Source organism: Mya arenaria, chromosome 17 (genome assembly GCF_026914265.1).
Source record: "Mya arenaria isolate MELC-2E11 chromosome 17, ASM2691426v1".
NCBI classification, from domain to species: Eukaryota; Metazoa; Mollusca; class Bivalvia; order Myida; family Myidae; genus Mya; species Mya arenaria.
Window position 1 is genome coordinate 41,879,774 of NC_069138.1, and position 25,678 is coordinate 41,905,451.

General features: G+C 38.3%; 2 protein-coding genes across 3 annotated transcripts in view; both read right to left on the reverse strand.

The window, feature by feature from the left end:
* Positions 1-1,808: 1,808 nt before the first annotated feature.
* LOC128223689 (fibrillin-2-like) overlaps positions 1,809-25,678 on the reverse strand; it is a 46,035-nt gene continuing 22,165 nt past the window's right edge. The window contains exons 3-18 of one of the 2 annotated variants that reach the window (XM_052933001.1): positions 15,982-16,173; positions 10,922-11,086; positions 10,757-10,783; positions 10,551-10,577; positions 10,081-10,221; positions 9,418-9,558; positions 8,756-8,896; positions 8,093-8,233; positions 7,438-7,578; positions 6,846-6,986; positions 5,960-5,992; positions 4,137-4,290; positions 3,731-3,793; positions 3,120-3,193; positions 2,763-2,778; positions 1,809-2,150 (exon numbers count right to left, since the gene is read on the reverse strand). In XM_052933001.1, the coding sequence (XP_052788961.1) occupies positions 2,111-2,150; positions 2,763-2,778; positions 3,120-3,193; positions 3,731-3,793; positions 4,137-4,290; positions 5,960-5,992; positions 6,846-6,986; positions 7,438-7,578; positions 8,093-8,233; positions 8,756-8,896; positions 9,418-9,558; positions 10,081-10,221; positions 10,551-10,577; positions 10,757-10,783; positions 10,922-11,086; positions 15,982-16,173 (1,637 nt within the window). In that variant the 3' untranslated portion in view covers positions 1,809-2,110. The remainder of the gene's footprint in view (positions 2,151-2,762; positions 2,779-3,119; positions 3,194-3,730; positions 3,794-4,136; positions 4,291-5,959; positions 5,993-6,845; positions 6,987-7,437; positions 7,579-8,092; positions 8,234-8,755; positions 8,897-9,417; positions 9,559-10,080; positions 10,222-10,550; positions 10,578-10,756; positions 10,784-10,921; positions 11,087-15,981; positions 16,174-25,678) is intronic. The other variant, XM_052933002.1, reaches the window with a different exon arrangement.
* LOC128223695 (uncharacterized) lies at positions 22,332-25,048 on the reverse strand. Its single transcript, XM_052933007.1, has 2 exons — positions 24,267-25,048; positions 22,332-23,629 (listed from the first exon to the last, which is right to left on the reverse strand). The coding sequence occupies exons 1-2, from the start codon at positions 24,304-24,306 to the stop codon at positions 23,115-23,117; spliced, it is 555 nt and encodes a 184-aa protein (XP_052788967.1). The 5' UTR covers positions 24,307-25,048; the 3' UTR covers positions 22,332-23,114.

A 25,678-nucleotide genomic window follows, 5' to 3' on the forward strand; every position in this document is an offset into this window, starting at 1 on the left:
ATACAGTATTTTCTGAAATAAAATCATTAAAGTTAACCTTATTTCAGATAAGCAACTGCTTCTTTGATGAAATCATTTTCATGCCATTCTATGTACGTTTTGAACTCCTTCCATTGATTTGTAACTTTTTTAACGGTTGGCTTCTAGACATAAAGATATAACCAGTATGTTTTACTTGTGTGTGAGTGTGTGTGTTTTATGTGCGATGCATGTACAACGATTACACTGTAACAAACATAAATATACAACATATTATGTAAAAACGACTATCGAAACGGGCAATTCTGTTCCCTAAAGTTATGCATGTAATACAGGAAGTGAGACACAACTATTGCAGAAGACATGGCAGTGGTTTGTATTTATGCTAGATATCAATTATTTAGGATTTAATTTAAGAAACAGATTCTTTATGTGAATTTGTTGTTGTATTGTGAATAAATGTGAGTGAACAAAAACTGTATATTGGTATTCTTTGTTCTATAACTTTCGATTTTAACATAAAGGCGGCCATTCAAATCGAAGACCGTGTGCTTTCATTTATCGTATAAAATTATCATCTAAAAGGTTTAATACAATTTTTAAGAAGGTACCCGTTATGGAATGTTGAACCTGCTAAAATAAATCAATGTTGAAACAAATCTATATCAATGTTAGTTCCAAACTATACGTTGTTGCCAACGCATAGTTTTTATATTATGAATGTAGCAAAATTGTAATATTATTATTTTTCATCCAACTCAGCAACAGTTTTTTCCAATAGAATATGAACTGTATGAAGGCTATATCATTCATCCAAGCAGCTTGATAGCAGATATAATTTGTTGATTGTGATCAAGGAGTCAATAGACAAAGACAGACAAATGCCTTAATTTTGACCGATACTTTCAATGGAATTATAAAAAGGTAATTGTATAACCAATTATTTTCAACATTGATTTTAGACTCTTTGACACACATTCGGAATTGTTTTATATATTTAAACATTTGCTTACATGAGTTTTATTATATAGGACCTAGTGAATTATAACGACAACGATAACGGTAAATTAACTCTCAATTACTGGGAACTAACTATTCAATCATATACTTAAGATTGAATACTATTCAATCATATACTCAAGATTGAATACTATTCAATCATATATTCAAGATTGAATACTATTGGCCGAACGACATCAGTTTGGATTTAAAGGAATTTTGTGTCAACAAATTAGTAAAATCTGATAAAGACTTTCTAATTTAGAATACAAACTAAACGTAAAAACTAAAAACAAATCAAAACATGTACGTGAACGTGTATGTTTATTTACATGTTCAGGTATAAGATGCAGTTTGGTTTAAGTCGTTTGCGATAGAAAAACTAAACATGTATTTTGGACTCGCTTTTCGGGAAAAATCACCTCGTGTTGTCGTGTATATAATGTTTATCCTGTACCATGTACACATACCTAGATAACATAGTGCACAACAAATAGCCCGCGTACCCATATAAATAGTGTTTCGTAACCTCCCTATTTACACACCTGACGATCAATCCAGGAGGCGCAGGTTCGATTCCCCATAGCATCACTAAAACGTACTAATTGTCTTCTGGGAGAGACGTTAAATGGGATCCCGTGTGACAGTGCTAAACACTGTTGTACATTAAAGAACCAGGGTAGTTCTAACCAGGGTTCCATTCTGTCTGTGCACTATGCTCCAAAAAAACTAAAATGACGCTTAACGGAGCACTCGCCGAATGGGCAATGCCCGAGAGCGAGTATAAATAAGATTGCACACCCCTATTTACAGTCGTTTAATGTCTTAAGTGTTAGTTAAACTAAATATAACATGTTGTGTCAAAGGCAGTGGAACAAGTTTCAACAAAACATTTTTTGAATATATTTACATATTATTTTTTTTTAATTCCTTTATCCCGCTTTTTACACGCATTGTTTTAGTAAAATGCATCGCAATTAATATTTCAATTATTAATTTATACACTTGATTGAAACGTCGAGATGAACTGTCATTAAACACAAATGTATATACAACTATATGCAATGAAACTAAATGAACAAATCAATACAATAATAATATTTTGTTCAAAAACAATGAACACAGTGTCAACTCAACTCAACTCAAGTTTTGCGTATATGTGGTCATCGCTCCTGAAAAGACAGAAAAAAACATTTATTTTTATTTTATTTTATGCTCTTTCGATGTTTTAGCAATGCATAATGGTGGGTTTTATCCGGATAAACTCACCGTTTAAAACATATAGACTCACTGTTGCGCTTATTTAGTACGTTTAGGAGTAAAAAAAGAACTTAGCATCACACATAGCTTCGAAGAAAAAAATGACGTCGTTTCCGTTATGATGATAAGCGTTTAAATATCAGTTTTATTTTCCATAATTCATGAGATCGAATCATGACGTATAGAGAAATATTATCATATTAGAATATATTTTCTCCTAGAGGGTAAAAGTGAATAGTTCTGATGGCAACGCATTTGTGCGCTCACTCGTTGAAATATATTGTTATATAATACTAAAGCAAACAATTATCTGTTATTTCTATTCATAAAATGTATACGTAGGATCAAAACTTATTTCACTCGTGATTACATTTTTTTTTTATATTTTAACTCTTACACCGAAATTGAACTTACTGTCTAATATCCACACTATACAGTTACTATTGATATAAATAGTTTAGTTTTACGACGGAATTATAAGAACACGTTAAACCGTTCAATTATTAGTTAATAAATTTACTTACGTTTCGTCCAGCCTGCCTGTGAAATACAACAAAAACACATTTGCAATAGATATTATCGGGAAACAGTTATCCTCTTTAGTTCCATTTAACTGTTATAGTATGCGAGATGGAATCTCACATGTGATCGCCAGATGTCAATACCTCATTTTAGCTCATCTGTATAATGCACACTGTTATTTTTATGATAGGAGTATTTCAATTGACACTAAATAACATTGTTGAACAGAAGTATGCGATTTGAAAAAAAAAGTCGATGACGGTTTAGTCATTGTTAAAATACTTTTAACATAGCATTTTTGGTAGACTTCAAACTTCAATAATCTAAAATATATGTCCAATACCTTTATTTTATCATACCTTTTGTCGGGTGCATGTGTTTAGATCCACTTCTTTCAACAACAAATAGGCCTTGGTAGGTTTGTGTCTTCTCACTGAAACATAAATGTTGCCTAACAACAGGAGAGTGCGAGTGCAAGCAACATGCAGTAAGTGATAGGACTTAAGCAGGGGTATATTCCGGTTAAAACAGTTGTAAATAGCAGTGTTGAAACTGATGTACATAATACTTTAATTTATCTTATTTAAATAACATTCTAGAAGGCTAATCCTCCTGAAGCTCAAACTACATTTACAGTTTGGAAACATCAGTATCGGGTACATTAAAACTGTTTATTGACAACAAAGGTGTAACCGTGTCAACACCCCCTAGCGCCGACTCAAGTGGTATTTTATTTGCATGAGTCATTTATACATATTCAATGATCCCGGAGATACAGAAAACAAATAAATACACTGTGACCGTCGCACAACACTTAACACAAGCTGTAGTGATCTGGAGGGAATATTTTTCCGAAGCAATGAAGCTATAATATGCACTACTCTGATACAGGATGCTAGCAAGTTTTTTTATCAGATGTTCCCAAATGACCAGATTGCTGAGGACATTCGCTTCAATCCCACTCTCGTACCGATCATTTCTGTACTCCAGTTTGGTGTATGGGTCAGGGGAAATTTCATCATAAACATCGACTCTGGAATAGCATGAATCAGCACATGATTCACATGATAGCACACAATTGACTGACCTGTTATACTTGTATATACTAGAACAGGTCAATTCATTTTTAATATATTGCTCAAACACTATTTATACGAGTGTCATAAAAATAAAGGTGGGTAGGAACATACTCTTTCGACATAACATCTCGTTAACATTACATACCATATCTGAGCATTACAAGTAGCTGATAGGCAAGAAGGTGACATAAACGATGCATATTCAATATGAGACAACACCTCTTGTAATATAGTGTATGATTTCAATATAAATAAATGCAAATCATTTTATACATGTCTCATTTGAAATTTATTTACCTGTTTTCCGTGTTTCTTGTTGTTTTCTTTTTATACCGACAAATAATGCAGATGATGATTGCGGCAACTGGTATCACTCCGCAGGGTGGTAATATGACGATCAATAAATGTATGCGTTTTGTGGTTACACCCTCGAATGTTGCTGAGGTATACTCTGTTATAAAATATACATATTACAAAAACGCACAAACGGCTCATCATTTCCCACATGTTATAACTTGTTTCTGGTTCATATTTCACATGTATCAAACAGGATAGGACTTTATTATATAACAATTTCATTCCGCATGTTAGTAAACAATTTAATTCGAAACAACATTGCTTAGTTGGTAATTTTCCAGCAAGTCATACGTATAACATTTTGATTTTATGATAAATATTTATTTAAATGAAGTATTTGATTTTTTAAATTAAATTTGATATTTTCACTTAATTTCAAGAGAAAAAATCTTAAAACTTTCAACATGTTTTGCATTCAAACACAAAAATGACTCCATGGCAAATTAAAAATTATGACGCCATATTACTGGGTGTGACGTGACCATTTGAAAGAAACCTACTTTCGTTAAAATGAATTTGTTTTGCTTGCATATAATCCATCGTCGGATACCTCGATACACTACTGCTCTTTGCTACATTGTGTATAAAATTGTCACGTTTTCACCATCGTTTTCGTTATCTCAGTATCGTAGTGTCTCGTTTTCATCATCATACTGTCGTGTTTTAATCATCGTACTGTTGCGTTTACAACATCGTGCTGTGGAATTTTCATCATCGTATATGCCAAAAAAATACAACTTATTTACCTTGTTTTAATATGTTATTAAACATACACTACAAAGTTCAGTTTTTCGTACGTATCACAGATATGCAGGTGTTTTGAGAGTTTAATAAATAATACGAAATGGATTACAACACGTTTTTGTTGAAAGACCATTAAATTCAGACGTAAAAATGCTTAAAGATTAGGAAAAGTGACATGGGCTAAAATATAACGTGTGTAAGCAATGTATACTATCGGGAAAAATACAACAATGTGTGTTTGGTTTAAAATGATTTATTTTATTTAAAAAAATATAACTAGTTAGCATGAAGTGAAAATTATTCACTATTTTCCGACACTCTTTTTTCTTAATATTTACTAATTACTCTTTTTTCTTAATATGTACTAATTAAAGAAGAAACACTCCAATGGCGACTGAATAAGCTTGAACAAATATTTCAAAGCATATTCATATAGTAAAACAAGTTCCGGTCGATTGAACAACTTTTATCAAAGCTCTGAAATTATATCCCCATAAAGATGCAAACATGCTTGTTCATCTATAGCTTACTCTCCCGAAAGAGTGTACCTTAACACTAATTGAACAATAAAACATCTTAATATCATTATAACACATTTTTATTTTAATAGTACATGTAGATAATGTCACTCGGGTGGTATATCACGCCATATCCGGAAAAACAACAAAAGCGGCACCCAAGCGTATTTTCGAACTGAGCTATGCTACTAATAATTGATGCTCTTAAACAATAGTATAAACAACTAAAAATGACCTGTTTCTGAATAACTTTAACTTTTGCACTTAAGAAAAATAGATTAATGGAATCAACGACGATGCCTTTGACCGCAAAATGCAAACAGGAGAAAACTCAAATGCTGTTGTAGAATGTTTTAGGTAAATATGGCGGATTTGAACATCTTTCAATGTGAGTACGTTCAATTACATCATTAAAGCAGTATTAACTAAAAAGATATTTTGCTTATTTAAGAATGAAACTATTGTTTCATTTTGATAAGACCAATGTTTGGATGTACTGACCTGATGAGTTGGTATCGACCGAAGACGTCACGGCTAAAATGCAAAGAATTATGTGTTATTTGACTTCACAATATTGTTAAAAGCAATTTGTGAAGAAGACTTATTTATATGATAATGTGGCAAATTTCTATAAACATGTAACCACGTACAAAAATGGGAACAAGTCAACGTTCTTCCTCTGTTTGTTTGGCGATGTGAAATTTTGCGACGATGGCGAATGACATACATCATAGTAAAAGCAATATGTGTATTGTTGTTTAGAAGACAATCCTTCAACGCAGATCCTATCACTGTTATCACTTCCGAAAAAATAAAACGTATCTATATTACGAAATATTTTGACGAGGAACAAAAATGATGTGAATCAAGAAGTATGCATTTACAACAATTTTCTGGCTATAAATATGTAAAAATGTTGTATTTAGCTGCTTATCGGCCCTGCAAAAACTTGAATATCCCGAGCATTTAGGTTAGATGACATGACATTACAAAGTGGGTAAGTTTAACCAAGTAACAAGACATGGGTATTTGCGTTTTTTATTGACCAGCGGGTAAATAATGTTATCATAAATCGGATAATAGAAACACAGTAAATAAATGTTGGATTGAGTTCCGAAAACGTAGTGTAAAGCCTCAGTGATCTCCTGTTTAACTGACAGTGGTAACATGAACATTTATCAATATTTTTCGATGCTTGTATGGTGTGTCCGTACTGATTTGGTCTGTTCTTTGTTGGTCATTTAGTGCATGATGGGCTTTGAATTTGTTCGTTTTAACAAGATCATGGTGAAATAATTGGCAACACTTCAAAAAAACGTGTTACGACCTGATGTTTCGTTGGGAGATGTTCAAAACTTAACGGAAAAAAGACGAACAACTGTTTTACCTTCAGTACAATTTTCAGCACGGAAAACACTTCCTGGCCGACACATGCATTCGCCCACATTTGAAGAGACGTTGAAAACGCATTCACCATTGATCGCCAAACACTCGCTGTCATTCGCGCAACACCCTTCACAACGTTGATCTGAAGAATGTTAACTGAACAACTCATACAATATGTTACTTACAAAAGATGTGTTCGCACTCGGTAAATACAAATACCATGCTTAAGATCCTCGAAAATTCAACCTTATTCAACAGACCAGATAGATAAACGAATGCAGCGTGATCACGATGATGACAATCTAAGTTACGTTCTAAGTGAGTTGGCAGATATCCGCTTCTTCTTAAGGTATTATCCATGTTATACTACTCTGGTATCATAAGATTACATCGGGTTACATAGACATATATATTGCCCCTCGCCGTAACAAATCGTGACGAACTTCAAACGTATTTGGCTTGTTCCGGATGTTAGTATTTTTAAAAACTAAAGGTATTTCTCCGCTTTTCATAGACCAATAATGGAATTTGTACATTGAAGTATTTGGAAACTCGATGATGATTTATCTCCAGAACACATAAAAACAATGTACCTTCAGAACAGGTTTCATCACGGAGAACACTTCCTGGCCGACACCTGCACTCGCCCACATTTGAAGAGACGTTGAAAACGCATTCACCATTAATCGCCAAACACTCGCGGTCATTCGCGCAACACCCTTCACAGCGTTGAACTAAAGAATGTAAACTGACTTTTACTGTCCAAATGTTTTTGGTTTATCACAACAACTCATACAATATGTTACCTAATATGTATTCGTTCGCACTCGGTAAATACAAATATCATGCTTAAAGTCCTCGGTAATTCAACATAATTAAGTAGACCGACATATACAAACATCATACGTTAGATGAATAAATGTAGCTAGATCACGATTGTGCGTAAGATACGGCGGTCAATCGAAATCTAGGTTACATTCTAAGTCTGTTGGCAGATATCCGCCTCTTCTTAAGGTATTATCTATGTTATACAAATCGGATATCATAATATTACATCGGGTTACATCGACATATATCACCCTCGTGGTTACAAATCGTGACGAATTTCAAACGTATTCGGCTTGTACCGGATGTTATTATTTTTAAAAATTAAAGGTATTTCTCCGCTTTTCATAGACCAATAATGGAATTTGTAGTATTTGGAAACTCGATGATGATTTATCTTCAGAACACATAAAAACAATGTACCTTCAGAACAAGTTTCATCACGGAGAACACTTCCTGGCTGACACCTGCACTCGCCCACATTTGAAGAGACGTTGAAAACGCATTCACCATTAATCGCCAAACACTCGCTGTCATTCGCGCAACACCCTTCACAGCGTTGAACTAAAGAATGTAAACTGACTTTTACTGTCCAAATGTTTTTGGTTTATCACAACAACTCATACAATATGTTACCTAATATGTATTCGTTCGCACTCGGTAAATACAAATATCATGCTTAAAGTCCTCGGTAATTCAACATAATTAAGTAGACCGACATATACAAACATCATACATTAGATGAATAAATGTAGCTAGATCACGATTGTGCGTAAGATACGGCGGTCAATCGAAATCTAGGTTACATTCTAAGTCTGTTGGCAGATATCCGCCTCTTCTTAAGGTATTATCTATGTTATACAAATCGGATATCATAATATTACATCGGTTTACATCGACATATATCACCCCTCGTGGCTACAAATCGTGACGAATTTCAAACGTATTCGGCTTGTACCGGATGTTATTATTTTTAAAAATTAAAGGTATTTCTCCGCTTTTCATAGACCAATAATGGAATTTGTACATTGTAGTATTTGGAAACTCGATGATGATTTATCTTCAGAACACATAAAAACAATGTACCTTCAGAACAAGTTTCATCACGGAGAACACTTCCTGGCCGACACCTGCACTCGCCCACATTTGAAGAGACGTTGAAAACGCATTCACCATTAATCGCCAAACACTCGCTGTCATCCTCGCAACACCCTTCACAGCGTTGAACTAAAGAATATAAACTGACTTTTACTGTCCAAATGTTTTTGGTTTATCACAACAACTCATACAATATGTTACCTAATATGTATTCGTTCGCACTCGGTAAATACAAATATCATGCTTAAAGTCCTCGGTAATTCAACATAATTAAGTAGACCGACATATACAAACATCATACGTTAGATGAATAAATGTAGCTAGATCACGATTGTGCGTAAGATACGGCGGTCAATCGAAATCTAGGTTACATTCTAAGTCTGTTGGCAGATATCCGCCTCTTCTTAAGGTATTATCTATGTTATACAAATCGGATATCATAATATTACATCGGTTTACATCGACATATATCACCCTCGTGGTTACAAATCGTGACGAACTTCAAACGTATTCGGCTTGTACCGGATGTTATTATTTTTAAAAATAAAAGGTATTTCTCCGCTTTTCATAGACCAATAATGGAATTTGTACATTGTAGTATTTGGAAACTCGATGATGATTTATTTTCAGAACACATAAGAACAATGTACTTTCAGAACAAGTTTTATCACGGAGAACACTTCCTGGCCGACACCTGCACTCGCCCACATTTGAAGAGACGTTGAAAACGCATTCACCATTAATCGCCAAACACTCGCTGTCATTCGCGCAACACCCTTCACAGCGTTGAACTAAAGAATGTAAACTGACTTTTACTGTCCAAATGTTTTTGGTTTATCACAACAACTCATACAATATGTTACCTAATATGTATTCGTTCGCACTCGGTAAATACAAATATCATGCTTAAAGTCCTCGGTAATTCAACATAATTAAGTAGACCGACATATACAAACATCATACGTTAGATGAATAAATGTAGCTAGATCACGATTGTGCGTAAGATACGGCGGTCAATCGAAATCTAGGTTACATTCTAAGTCTGTTGGCAGATATCCGCCTCTTCTTAAGGTATTATCTATGTTATAAAAATCGGATATCATAATATTACATCGGTTTACATCGACATATATCACCCCTCGTGGTTACAAATCGTGACGAATTTCAAACGTATTCGGCTTGTACCGGATGTTATTATTTTTAAAAATTAAAGGTATTTCTCCGCTTTTCATAGACCAATAATGGAATTTGTACATTGTAGTATTTGGAAACTCGATGATGATTTATCTTCAGAACACATAAAAACAATATACCTTCAGAACAAGTTTCATCACGGAGAACACTTCCTGGCTGACACCTGCACTCGCCCACATTTGAAGAGACGTTGAAAACGCATTCACCATTAATCGCCAAACACTCGCTGTCATTCGCGCAGCACCCTTCACAACGTTGATCTGAAGAATGTTAACTGACGTTAAGGTTGACTGTCCATGTGCTGTTGGTTTCTTACAACAACTCATATAATATGTTACCTACTATATTGATCTGTTCATACTCGATAAATATAAGTTCTATATGTAATTTTCAAAATACAGTTTAGCAGACCTTGTCATTTTATGTGACATATGGGCCTCTGAAGATCAGTAGTGTAACCGATGGGCACATTTGTTTGAGAAAAGAAATACAAATAAAAATAAATGTACAGGTAACCCTTTTCCACATAAATTACAAGAGAGAGGCAAATACATGTACACAATTATAATCATCAAAACGATTTACTTACCATTTTCGTTAACGGTACACATCGAATCTAACAAATACAGTTCAAACAATACTATTAGTGAAATAATAAAACAAATTTGCACTTAATCGAATATATAAAAAAAATCCAAAATATAACACATTGAAACGAAACTTTTTTAATGGTGTGAGTTTTGGTTTGTGTACAATATTTTACAGATATTTTATTGATGTAGTTTTATACCTTACCTTCATTCGTACGATCGACTGCTGACTCTGCATATAATACAATATAATTGATATAAAATGATCATATGTTGGCTGCTGCATACAATATCGAAATGTATTTGAATGCAATACAACTCATCGTTATATTTTATGTCGAAGTTTTGAAGCAAGAATTGGAACGCATACCGATGCAATAAGCCTCGGGACAACTCTGGGTATCAATAAGATAGAAGACGTATGTGCCATCATGACATTTGGAGGCGTTAACTTGCGAATTTTCCTGACACTTCCCCTCTTCCTTTTGCGTCATGCAAACATTAACTAAATCTGGACCATCATCTGGCAAGGCACCTTAAATAAAATTCCATCTCAACGTTCACACAGAATGTGGGCTAAACAATAAATATGACGGAAGCTATATTGACTGGAGTCTGGAAAAAAAGGGAATTATTTACAACATGAAAAAATTGTCCACATACTATCTTTTCGTTAATTTCAATTATTTAATTACTTAATATTCTTGAATAAGTATAGATCAATCAACTTCGGCTTTCTTTGTCAGCGCGTCAGAGGTTGGAATTTTCCAATCCGTATGCATAAACTATAATTTAAGACACTTAAAGGCACTAGCTTATCTAAGTAACGGTTATTCTCGTCCTGAAATTAAACGCTCATACTTTTACGTATTGATATTTCTAAAACAAAGCTTTAATCCTGTGGATCACACAGTAACGAAACGAAGTTTCCTTTCCACGAAAATAGTCTTGAAGTAAGATGGTGCCGTGTAGATGTCCTACAGCACATAGTATAGAATTTGAAACAGAATCTGTGTGCTATAATTGCATGACATCTCATTGAAACACATTCTAGATATCAGATCCTTTGGAAGTACAAAAAAACATTCAACGCGTTGAATCAGTCTCGGTTTCATTGAGACAGTTCATTGCCACGCTGATAGTCGCAACACTGTCAACGTCCCCTGGCAACGGATGAGTGTGAGGTTAGCTCTCAAACTGACCTAACCCCAAATGAATTTTACCAGACGCTGCCAATACGGCTTCCTCTAACATTTACCCATAACGATATTTCGATATTGTAAAATGTATATGTTGTGTGAGTCTGTAATGGGGATTAAGTTGTAGGCTGTATTGTCCTTGTTGTTTAAGCTGTTTAATTAAGTTTTATGAATACTTGTTTTAATCAAAGTTCCCGAGTTACATGAAAATTACGTAGAATCTGAACACAGTATTTAAATTATTTTGTTTATTAACATATATATTAATTGGGTTTTTTATGCTGTCCATACTTATGAGTTTTGTTTGTAATCTGTCTAACTTTTCTTTTTAGGTGCCACTAAAATAAGGTGCTGAGTTTATAAAGGTCTGCCCGTACCCTAAAATGTCTGCATTTTGGCTGGCATCTCTAGTTCATTGTCGTTTCGGCACTTGCATTGCCCCTAAACAGGGTTTATTTTTGAATTTTCAACTACTAGGCTTGTTCCTGTAGTTTTCATTGTGTTATTAATCCCGTCACATTTAGGAAGGAAAAAAATAATGGATGAAAACGTCCCCCGTCAAAGATGGCCAATTATTGTCGCAGAATAGTAATACTTGCACGAAGTATTTATCCTTTTGGGGTACCATTAGACATTTACATATCTTATAAAAATATAGTCATAACATTCTGTTTAAAGGCTGATATTAATTTTGTTAGTAATAAAGATATGAGTCTAAATGTAAATAAAGAAGCAAATGTTCCGTCAGCAGCAGATATTGAAACCCGATACTATAGGTATGCAGTCAAAACATTACTCCTTCCTGTTGACAGATACAAGGGTTTTATGTAAGATATAAACATAAGGTAAGATTTGGCGTTTTAACATTTAATAAAACTGTTGTCAAAATTTGGGTGTAAATTGTGATTGTATAGGGTAGTCTGGACTTGGATAAAGCATTTTGTTGTCAAATTTGCATTTAAATAGAAGACACCATATTATTCCTTCTGATACTGATGATGTATTCGACCCGAGTGGATATATTGAAGATGAACATTGCTTTATGCCCTTATTATCTTTTTAATGACTAAACTCTAATTTGACAGGCGCAAAATCATTTGTCTAATGCTAAATGAAGATTCTATTTGGTAAATAACGTTCTTTTTCAGGAAGAAAAGCGCAGAAAAAGAGAATATTTTCTATAATTGCCTTACAGGCTCTACTCCTAACAACTAAACTATAGCGACAGTCATAACAATAAACCATAAGAATGAAAGCTTATAAGCATAACATCCTTATCAGTGAGATGTTGAAAGAAATGTAAACTAGGCCAGTGATCCAATGATACAACAGCAACTGCAAATGTAAGCTAAGTAGCCAACCAATACAACGAAAACTACAGGGACAAGCCCAGAAGCAAAACCATGCATAGAAAACTACAGGGACAAGCCCTGAAGAGAACAATACAAATACAACTACATGTATAAGCCATTTAGCCAAACAAAACAATGACAACTACAGGGATGAGGCCAGTAGTCAAACAATACAACAAAAACAAAAGGGACAAGCGCATAAGCAAACAATAAAACAGAAACCACAGGGATGAGGCTAGTAGTCAAACAATACAACAACAACTACAGGGATAAGTACTTAAACAAACTATGTAACGGAAACAACAGGGATGAGGCTAGTAGTCAAACAATACAACAAAAACTACAGGGACAAGCACAGAAGCAAACTATGTAACGGAAACCACAGGGATGAGGCCAGTAGTCAAACAATACAACGGAAACCACAGGGGTAAGCCAAAAAGCGAGCACTTTGACGACAACCATAGGGATAAGCTCAGTACGCACACACTATTACGGAAACCATAGAGATAAACACATAAGCAAACAAAAATGGAAACCACCGGGATAAGCCCAGAAGCCAAACAATACAATTGAAACCACATGGATAAGCCCAGAAGCCAAACAATACAACGGAAACCACCGGGATAAGCCCAGAGGTCAAACAATACAATGGAAACTACAGGAATAAGCCCAAAAGCCAAACAATAGAACGGAAACTACAGGGATAACCCAAGTAGCAAAACAAAACAATGGAAACTTCAAAGGTAATCCCAGAAGCTTTAAATTAAAATGGAAAATACAAGAAATTACCAAGTAGCTAATGCAATACAATAAAATCAGTAGAGGCAATCTCAGTAGCCAAACAACTATACTTCCGAAATTACGTTAACAAGTCCCCTAACAAAGCGAAACGTCAACGCATATATCAGGGACAACCCCAATAGCCAAACAAAACAACGATTACTACAGACATAACCAAGTGGGCAAACATCAATACAACGAAACTATAGGCAACTTACCCGACAGTTAAGCAATACAACTGAATTTTTAGGGATAGGAACTATAGTCAAACAATACAACTGAAACTACAGAAGCGACCCAGTTGCCAAATAATAAGTTGGAACTCACAAGGTCAACCTTAGTAGTCAATCAATAAAGCTGAAACTACAGGGACATGAAAAGTAGCCAAACAATACCATACAGCATTTCCAGCCATATTTTGGAAATCCAGAGAACAAGCGGCAGACATACAATAAAACGGAATCAATAGGGACAGGCCAAGTAACAGAAACATCCAACGGAAATCAGGGAAAATCCCACAAGCCAAACACTATAAAAGAAATAAGAGGAACTTACCAAGTAGCCGAAGAATACAACGGAACAATAGGGAAAGCCCAGTAGCCGAACAACAGAAAGACAATAAGGGACAATCCCAACGACCAAACAATTCAACAGAAATAAGGGGCATTCCCGGTAGTCCATCAATATACAACGGAATAAATACAAGAAAGCACAGTAGCCAAAAACAAGGACAAGTCCAGCAGCTAAATAATACAATATAATTTATAATGACACGTCCAGTAGTTAAACAATACAACATAATTAATAGTGGCACATCCAGTAGTTAAACAATACAACAAAAATATTAGTGACTCGTCCAATAGTAAAACAATGCAACATAATTAATATGGACACGTCCATTAGTTGAACAATACAACAAACGTATTAGTGACTGGTCCAATAGATAAACAATACAACATAATTAATAATGACACGTCCAGTAGTTAAACAATACAACAAAAGTATTAGTGACTCGTCCAGTAGTTAAACAATTCAACACAATTAATAGGAACACGTGTCGTAGTTAAAAATACAACAAAAGTATTAGTGATTCGTCCAGTAGTTAAACAATACAATATAATTAATAGGGACACGTCCAGTAGTTGAACAATACAACATAATTAATAGTGACACGTCCAGTAGTTAAACAATGCAACAAAATTAATAGTGACACGTCCAGTAGTTAAACAATAACACATAATTAATACGGACACGTTCAGTAGTTTAATAATACAACTTCATTAATAGTGACTCGTCCAGTAGTTAAATAATACCGCAAAGATTATATGGACACGTCCAGTAGTTGAACATTATAACATAATTAATAGAAATTTGTCCAGTAGTTAAACAATACAACATAATTAATAGGCACACGTCCAGTAGTAAAACAATACATCAAAGTTAATAGTGACACATCCAGTAGTTAAACAATACCACAATATTAATAGGCACACGTCCAGTAGTAAAACAATCCAACATAATTAATAGACACACGTCCAGTAGTAAAACAATACATCAGAATTAATAGTGACACGTCCAGTAGTTAGAATACAACAATATTTATAGGGACACGTCCGGTAGTTAAACAATACACCAGAATTAATAGGAACACGTGTCGTAGTTAGAATACAACAATATTTATAGGGACACGTCCAGTAGTTATACAATACAACATAACTAATAGGGGCACGTCTAGTAGTTAATCAATGCAACATCATTAATAGGGATACGTCCAGAAGCTAAACAATACAACATAATTAATTGTGACACGTCCTGTAGCCACACGTCCACATACAACAAAATCAATAGAAGCAAGTCCAGTAGCCGAAAAATACAAAGAAAATCATGGAAAGTCACAAAAGCCAAACAATACAAGGGAGACCAGACAGGTGCATTCCCACAAGCTGAACACTACGACGGAAACTACACGAATAATCTCAGTAGCAAACCAGTACAAGGGAAAACTTATTATGTTGGCAATTCAATATATATTATAATGAAGCTAGAGGTTTGCAATAATGAAAATATCCGATGCACGCTGGTCACCGTTTTATATTTACCGGTCCTTATCCAGTTGAAGACTGTTCCGCAGCCAGTGAGATTCGAGGACAACACTTGACCACAGAAGGTGTACCAGCCAGGCGATATGTAGTAGTCACAGAGAGGATATTCATCATCTTGTGGCTGGTATCCCGGAAATCGCCGATGAATATTATGAATGAGTTTAGCATGGAGACATTCTTCTTTTGTTTCTGAAAATTAAAACATGTTTAATACATTGCACCTACCCTCTTAAATCCTTCAGATACACACCGCGTCCTCATCATACTAATACCAGCATGCAGGTCAGGCACACGCAAGAATACCGTTAGACACAACCCAGCACAGCCGTCAAACTCACAACAACACAGCCGTAAAACAAACACAATCACCCCCGTCATACACACATCAATCAGACACACACCGGCACCCCATCAGATAAACACCAACACGCCCTTCAGACACGAAGCAGCACCCCCGTCAGACACACATCACTAACGACGTTATATACATGCCAGCACTATCGTCATGCACATACAAGCACATACAAGCACTGCCGTCAGACACATACTAGCACCGTTTTCAGACACATACCAGCACCCCTTTCAGACACACACAAGCAACCATGTCAGAAAATAACAAGAGCCCCCGTCAGACACACCAGCACCACCGTCAGACAGACACCAACACCCACGTCATACACACAGCACCATATATGTTAGACAAACACCAGCACCTAATCAAACAGACATCAGCACCCTCGGCAGACACACACCATCATATCCGTCAGACAACACCAGAACCGCCGTCAGACACACACCAACATATATGTCAGACAACACCAGAGCCCCCGTCAAACAGACACAAGCACCGCCGTCAGACACATAATAGCACCGCCGTCAGACACATTCTAGCAACCCCATCAGACACACACCAGCATATCCGTCAAACAAACACCAGCACCTCGTCAAACAAACACCAGCATCTCGTCAAACAGACATCAGCACCTCGTCAAACAGACACCAGCATCCCCGTCAGACTAACACTAGCATTTCCGTCAGACAACACCACCATCCCCGTCTGATAAAGACCAGCACCGCCGTCAGACACATACTAGCACCGCAATCAGACACATACTCGCAATCCCGTCAAACACACTAGAACTGCAATCAGACACACACCAGCATATTCGTCAGACTCATACCAGTATATTGTCGGACTCACACCAGCATTGCCGCCAGACAAACACAAAAACCGCCGTCAGACAAACACCAGCACCACAGTCCGACACACACAAGAGCCCACGCCAGACAAACAATGACACCCCCGTCACACACACACCAGGAACGCCGTCAGAAAAAAACTACCACCGACGTCAGACAAACACCAGCACAACCGTAAGACACACACCAGAGCCGCCGTCTAACACACCAGCACCGCCGTCAGAAAACCACTAGCACCGCCGTCAGAAAAACACCAGCATCACCGTCAGACAAACACCAGCACCCCCGTCACACACACACCAGCAACGCCGACTGTCAAACACTAGCACCGCCGTCAGACAAGCACAAACACCACCGTGAGAAACACACCAGAGCTGCCGTCACACACACCAGCTACGCCGTCAGACAAACAATAGCACCGCCGTCAGACAAACACCAGCACCACCGTCAGACAAACATTAGCACCCCCGTCACACACACACCAGCACCCCCGTCACAAACACACACCAACACTCCCGTCACACACACACCAGCATCGCCGTCAGATAAACACCAGCCCCCCCCCCCGTCACACACACACAAGCATCGCCGTCAGACAAACACTAGCACCACCGTCACACACACACCAGCACCGTCGTCAGACAAACACTAGCATCACCGTAAGACATACACAAGCACTTCAGTCAGACAAGCACTAGCAGCGCCGTCACACACACACCAGCACCCCCGTCACACATACACCAGCATCGCCGTCAGACAAACACTAGCACCTCCGTCAGACAAACACTAGCACCACCGTCACACAAACACTAGCACCGTCGTCAGATAAACACCAGCACCGCCGTCTCACACACACCAGCACCGTCGTCAGACAAACACCAGCACCTTCGTCACACACACACCAGCATCGCCGTCAGACAAACACCAGCACAAGAATCAGACACACGCAAGAAAGCAGTTAGAATAAATACAAGCACAGTAGTCAGACAAACACAAGCACCCTTTCAGACCCATACCAGCACACAAGTCAGACACACACAAGCACCCTTTTAGACCCATACCAGCACACAAGTCAGACACACACAAGCACCCTTTCAGACACATACCAGCAGACGGGTCAGACACACAGAACCACCCTTCAGACATATACCAGCAAAAGAGTCAGACACACGCAAGAACCCCAGTTAGAATAAAATCAAGCACACTAGTCAGACACACACAAGCAAATCTTCAGACTCATACCAGCACACGAGTCAGACACACACAAGCACCCCTTTAGACATATACTTTCGAATGATACACACACAATCAAGCAACCCCGTCAGACATATACAAACACCGCAACCAGACACACACAAGTACGCCAGTCAGACGCATACTATCAACCCAGTCAGACACTAACCAGCAACCCTGTCAGACACTTACCACCACCGCCGTCATACAAAAACCAGCACCCTCGTTGGACACACACCAGCGCCGCCGCTAGACACACATCAGCACCGTTGTCAGACACTCACCAGCACCCCCGTCAGACACACACCAGTACCATTGTCAGACACACCAGCACCACCGTCAGACCCACACAAACACACCTTCAGACATATACCATCACACGAGTCGGACTCACACAAGCTGTCCCGTGAGAAATATGCAAGCACACGAGTCATACACCTACAAGCAATCCCGTTAGAAACATACCAGCATACGAATCAGACACACTGAAGAACCACTTCAGACATATATCAACACACGAGTCAGACACACACAAGCACCTCAGTCAGAAACATGCAAGCAACGAGTCAGACACACACAAGCACCCCTTTAGACACATACCAGCACATGAGACAGACACACACCAGCACGCCCGTCAGACACATACTAGCACACGAAACAGACACACACACAAGCCCCCCTTCAGACATATACCAGCACACGAGTCAGACACACAATCGCATACCCGTCAGACATATACATGTATAAGCACACGAATCAGACACACACAAGCCTACCCGTCAGACAAATACCAGCACACGGGTCAGACACACACAAGCACCCCTTCAGACATATACCAGCACACGAGTCAGACACACACAAGCATACCCGTCAGACATATACAAGCACACGAGTCAGACACACACTAGCACGCCCATTGGACATATACCAGCACACGAGTCAGACACACACAAGCACCCCCGTCGGTAGCATGCAAGCACACGAGACAGACACACACAAGCACCCGTTCAGACATATACCAGCACACCAGTCAGACACACACAAGCACGCCCGTCAGACATATACCAGCACACAGGACAGACACACACAAGCACCCTCGTCAGAATCATGCAAGCACACGAGACAGACACACACACAAGCACCCTTTCAGACACATACCAGCACACGAGTCAGACACACACAAGCACCCCCGTCAGAAGCATGCAAGCACACGAGTCAGACACACACAAGCACCATTTCAGATATTTACCAGCACAAGAGTCAAATACTCACAAGTACTCCGGTCATACACATTCAAGAGCCGCCACTGGACCAGCACTCCCGTCAGACATATACCTGCCTCCTAGTCAGACACTTACCAGCATCCCTGTCAGACACATACCAGCATCCCCGTCAGACACACCGGTTACGCCGTCACACACTCATCAGCACCCCTTAAACACATACCACAACCCACGTCAGACACAAACCAGTACCCCCGTCAGACAAATACTAGCAGCCCCGTCAGATACACAACAGGATCGTTGACACACACCATCACCACCCTTAGACACATAACGGCACCCCTGTCACACACTCAACAGCACTCCGTCATATTTAAACCAAACCCCCCGCCAGATACCCCAAAACCGCCCCGACAGACCTAAACCAGCACCCCAGTCAGACACATACCAGCAACCAGCACCAAATCAGATAACCACGAGCACCCACATCAGCCCTAAACCAGCATTCCCGTCAGACACTCACCAGCACCCCCGTCAGACACGCACAAGAAGCCCCGTCGGACCTACATCAGCACCCCTCGTCAGACACTTACCAGCACACCAAGTCAGACACACACCAGCATCCCCGTCAGACACACACCAGTACCGTTGTCAGACACTCACCAGCAACCCGTCAGACTCATACCAGCACCATTGTAAGGCGCTCAACAGCAGCCTGGTAAGACACATACCATCAGTCCCGTCAAACACATACCTGCGCCCCCGTCAGACACATAGCAGGATACCCGTCAGAACAACATCAGCACCCTCGTCAGACACTCACCAGCGCACCAACTCAGACGCACAACAGCACCCCCGTCGAACACATAGCAGCATCCCCGTCAGACACATGCCAGTGTCCCCGTCAGACACATGCAAGCATCCCCGTTTGACACCACATGCCAGCTCCCCACGTCAGACACATAGCAGCACCCTCGTCAGACGCATTCCAGCATCCTAGTCATACATTTACCAGCACTCCCATCAGGAACACCCCAGCACAACTGTCAGACATATACAAGCATCCCCGTCAGACAAACACCAGTATCCCCGTCATACATACACCAGTATCCCCGTCATACATACACCAGCATCCCCGTCATACACACACCAGTATCGCCGTCATACATACACCAATATCCCCGTTAGACACATACTAGCACCCCGTCATACATACACCAGCACCCCCGTAATACATACACGAGTATCCCAGTCATACATACGCCAGCATATCCGTCATACATACACGAGTATCCCCGTCATACATACACCAGCATCCCCGTCATACGAACACCAGCACCCACATCAGACACACACCCGCACAACTGTCAGACACGTACTAGAATCGCCGTCATACATACACCAGCATCCCCGTCAGACAAACACCAGCCCCCCCCCCGTCACACACACACCCAAGCATCGCCGTCAGACAAACACTAGCACTGCCGTCAGACAAACACTAGCACCACCGTCACACACACACCAGCATCGCCGTCAGACAAACACTAGCACCGCCGTCAAACATACACCAGCATCGCCGTCACACAAACACCATCACCCCCGTCAGACAAACACTAGCACCACCGTCACACAAACACTAGCATCGCCGTCAGACAAACACCAGCACCGCGGTGAAACACATACCAGCACCGCCGTCAGACAAACACCAGCCCCTTCGTCACACACACACCAGGATCGCCGTCGGACAAACATTAGCACAAGAATCAGACACACGCATGAAAGCAGTTAGAATAAATACAAGCACAGTAGTCAGACAAACACAAGCACCCTTTCAACCCCATACCAGCACACAAGTCAGACACACACAAGCACACTTTTAGACCCATACCAGCACACAAGTCAGATACACACACAAGCACCCTTTCAGACACATACCAGCAGACGGGTCAGACACACACAAGCACCTTTTCAGACATATACAAGCACAATAGTCAGACACACGCAAATACCCCAGTTAGAATAAATACAAGCACAATAGTCTGACACACACAAGCCAACCTTCAGACTCATACCAGCACACGAGTCAGACACACACAAGCACCCCTTTAGACATATCGGCTAAAACACGGTATTTGTCCACCAAAGTGTCTCACCAAGGTGGAAAAATGAACTTCCATGCAGGGCCATGAAATTTTGTCCATTTTTAGTTTAAAGTTTCAGTCATTGGAAATGATATTTGTTTTCCTACAGTCGCTTTTATAAATTTATTTTTTTGGCGACATTTACATACAGGTCAGTGTAAGGTTACAGACACTACAACAGGCATATAACAACAAAGATTTTAATGGAAACAAGTGCGTATTATTCAGGTTAACACAGAAAACTAACAATTAGAATGTTAACAAACAAATGCATAAAATCTCTGCTTGAGATAAGCATAAAAAAAACATATTTCATCCCAGTTGCGATGAACTCTAAAAATTGACAAAAATGATCACACAACTTTAACTGTAACTTTTAAAGTTTGTAGAACCAAGTGCCCCAAGCACATTGTTTTTCTAAAATAAACACTTTTCCTATCAAGTATAGTCAGTTTCTGCTGTTTATATCAATATAACATATTTTTTGTATGAGATAGAAATAGACTGCACTACGGTTACAGACTCTACACATTGTAAGAACCAACACATGCTCAACATTTTCTATTTGAAATACACATGTTTGTGTATTTTCAACAGATTAACTTTAACTTTGCTGAGTTCCTGTGTATTGAATTTAAAATGACCTCTTTCATTGACAAGTTCAGGAGCTTCTAGCTTTGAAATGATATGTTCTGTTGGCTCCTGAGAAACGTCTGACTTCTCAGGCCACACATATGCGTTTCCAGCTTTCTTCATATATTTAAGCCCATATTCTGATTCAGATTTACTTGTAATTTCAGCAACGTAAACACTTATGGGTCCTTTTCTCGGTTTGAGCCCAACGGTAACAAAATCACCAGGTTGAAAGGCTGTATCTTGTTGGGATGTTGTTGCTGCTGTCTCTTCTATTTTTCTCCTCTTGGCTTTTGGTTGCTTGGTCTCCGATTTTCTTTTCAAAGTTATTTGTTTCTGTCCTTTTGTTTGTTCTTTGCAGGTTGCTTTAGGCTGCTCCTTGTTAGATGGTTGTTTCTTCTTTACATTTAGTTTTTCTTGGACTTTACTAATAACATCAAGGTTTCTTTTCTCCCACTTATTTTAACTATGTCTACATTCTCACATTTTGATGTTACACCATTCACACAAGCATCACAGTAACAACTAAGTTTCCTTGAGTTCAGCTCATAGTCTTTACCAACAGACTTAACAGAGTGCAGCTTCCGTGTTCCAGTTAATGTTTGTACATTTGTTTCTGGTCGGTTTCTATTCACATTTTCAACAAATACAAATTCTCTTCTCGACAGAGTGCTTTTTACAGTGTCCACTACTTCCATATTCAGAGTTTCTTGACAAAATTGGTAAACGTCTTCAGCATTACCAAGAACTTTCCTGTTACTGTGTTAACAATTGGAATTGTAGGAGACTTAAGTTTAATTCGCATTCTCCAGGCTTGTGTTCGCTTCACAGCTTTTTTCTTTTTTTCTTCCAGAGCCGGTTTCTTACTCTTTTTAACACCAGGATCTTCAGAAGAACATGTTGTTTTCATCTTTTTTCTCTGTCTGTATCTTTTCATTTCTTCAGCTTTTTTCTTTCTTAAGGAGGCTTTTAATTCAGGATCTGAATTGGCCATGAGTTTCACTTTCATTCGAGCTTCCTTCTTTCTTTCTGTGTCTTTCTTTTTGATTTCAGAATATTTTGTGGAGTTTTCTGTTTTCTGACGCGTTCTCCATGCCTTGACTTTCAGCCTGTTTTTCTCCTTTTGCTTCATTTCTATGTCTTCATTCTTTTCAGCATTCATTTCAGCATTTTTTTCAAGTTTCCGGGATCGCAGTGATGATTTTCGGCTCTCTTCTGTAAAAAGACATTCTGAATATTAATTAACCTTAAACGGTTGGGTTCAATGTATACCTTAGAATATTAATATACATGGTATATAAATCTTCATATAAAGACAGGTTTTGTGAAAAGAAAAAACCTCAAAAGGTATAAATGTCCCTATATGGTTCAATTGTATTGTTTCTGTTCATAAAAATGTTTTTGAACATACTTACAGTAGACTTAGAAACAAGTGGCCGTATTTTGTAGAGTCTGTAACCTGAGTACAAGTACAAATCAAATATTACTTAAGCTTCAATTCTGTACATTTAACAAGTATCCACTGTGTCTGTGATCTGTATATTATAACACTGATTGTATTCATTGGCATACACGCCAATCTTTATGTAAAAATATTTCATCTCGGCTCCGTAATAGGCTACACAAAATGAAATTGTGTGTCATACTGTCATAGGATTTCCATTAAACAACCTGTTAAGACCATTTTAGTTTGTTATATGTTGGGCATGGCAATTTCAACAAATAAGCATCACAACATGTGCATTTCATGTGGACAATTGCATTAATTCAGGGCATCATGTACAGACATATGGTTTTGGTTACGGACCCTAAGTAACATAGCATGGAATGTTTAGATAAGGATAATACATACCTAGAGCATCACTGGAACCAACACCTTTAGTGTTTTCCATTTGAAAGGACTTCTTGCTGGAATCTGACCGACTATTACCCAAAATAAGCCATTTTCTTAGCTGATTCCATCATTACAGCTGGACTGTTGTATTTCTTAGAAAGGCGGTTGTTTTGGATGATGCAATAATTCATCACAAATATTGTTGCATCAGCCGTTTTATTGGTATTTTCCAATAGTTAAAAGATGATGCAATATTGCACAATAAAAAAATTGCTTTTACCATGAAAAAATATAAGGAAATATGCTATTGAAAACAATGGAAATTTCAAATCAAAATTTGAAGGCAGATTTTGTAGTGTCCGTAACATTAAATATGTAAAAAAATGCAACTTAAAATCAAAATATTCCAAAAATATTTCAGCCATTAAACATACTCATACAGAGGTTTTTATTTGTGGAATGCCACATTTCTGTCATTAATACATATGTAGATACAAACCCATGGTTACGGACTCTACAGATTTTTTAACCCTGAAAATCTTACAGGTGAACCTCCTTCTTTTTAAGAATGTGAATCATGAATGCCCAAAGCAACAAAAAATTGGAAGTTTGATTAATAATCAGTCTTACAAAACAGTTATCACTTGTAAATGGGTGAATTTTCAATGTTTTTCATGCATATAACAAGGGATACTTATTGTGATTTTGAAAAATTGGCAAAAGCACCACTTTATGTTAATAAGTCATATTTTCTGTAATAATTTGTCTATTTTCTTGATTTACCCACCAAAATTTAGCACTTGAAATTTTCTATCAGCTGAGGTAATGCATTTTTTCCAAATCATCATGCAAAATAGATATATAACAGTTTGAATATATAAAAAAATCAAATGAGACAGCATAACGCTTGAAAATGGCCATTTTTGGGATATGTTTTTTGCTGTTACTCGAATACAAATTGATATTTTCACTTGAAATTTGGAGGCCAGCAGGAGTGGACTAGGTTACATGCTTTGGCTGCAAAGAATTAAGTTTGAAATCACACACTTTCCTTCAATCTATGTATAACAACCAAAAAATATAAAATGGACAAATACCGTGTTTTAGCCGATATGCATTCGAACGATACACGCACAATCAAGCACCCCCGTCAGACACATACAAGCACCGCCACAGGACACACACCAGTACGCCCGGGAGACACATACTATCAACCCATTTAGACACTAACCAGCACCCCTGTCAGACACTTACAACCAGCACCGTCATACAAACACCAGCACCCGCGTTAGACACTTACCAACGCCGCCGCTAGACACACATCAGCACCGTTGTCAGACACTCATCAGCACCGTTGTCAGACACTCACCAGCACCCCCGTCAGACACACACCAGTACCGTTGTCAGACACACCAGCACCACCGTCAGAC

What these genes read in the sequence shown, in the direction of transcription:
- LOC128223695 (XM_052933007.1), bottom strand. Translation starts at nt 24,306, where the DNA reads ATGGAAAACACTAAAGGTGTTGGTTCCAGTGATGCTCTAG. An exon ending in TGGTTCCAGTGATGCTCTAG is followed by an intron (nt 23,630 to 24,266) that starts GTATGTATTATC and finishes GTCTTTTTACAG; the next exon opens with AAGAGAGCCGAAAATCATCA.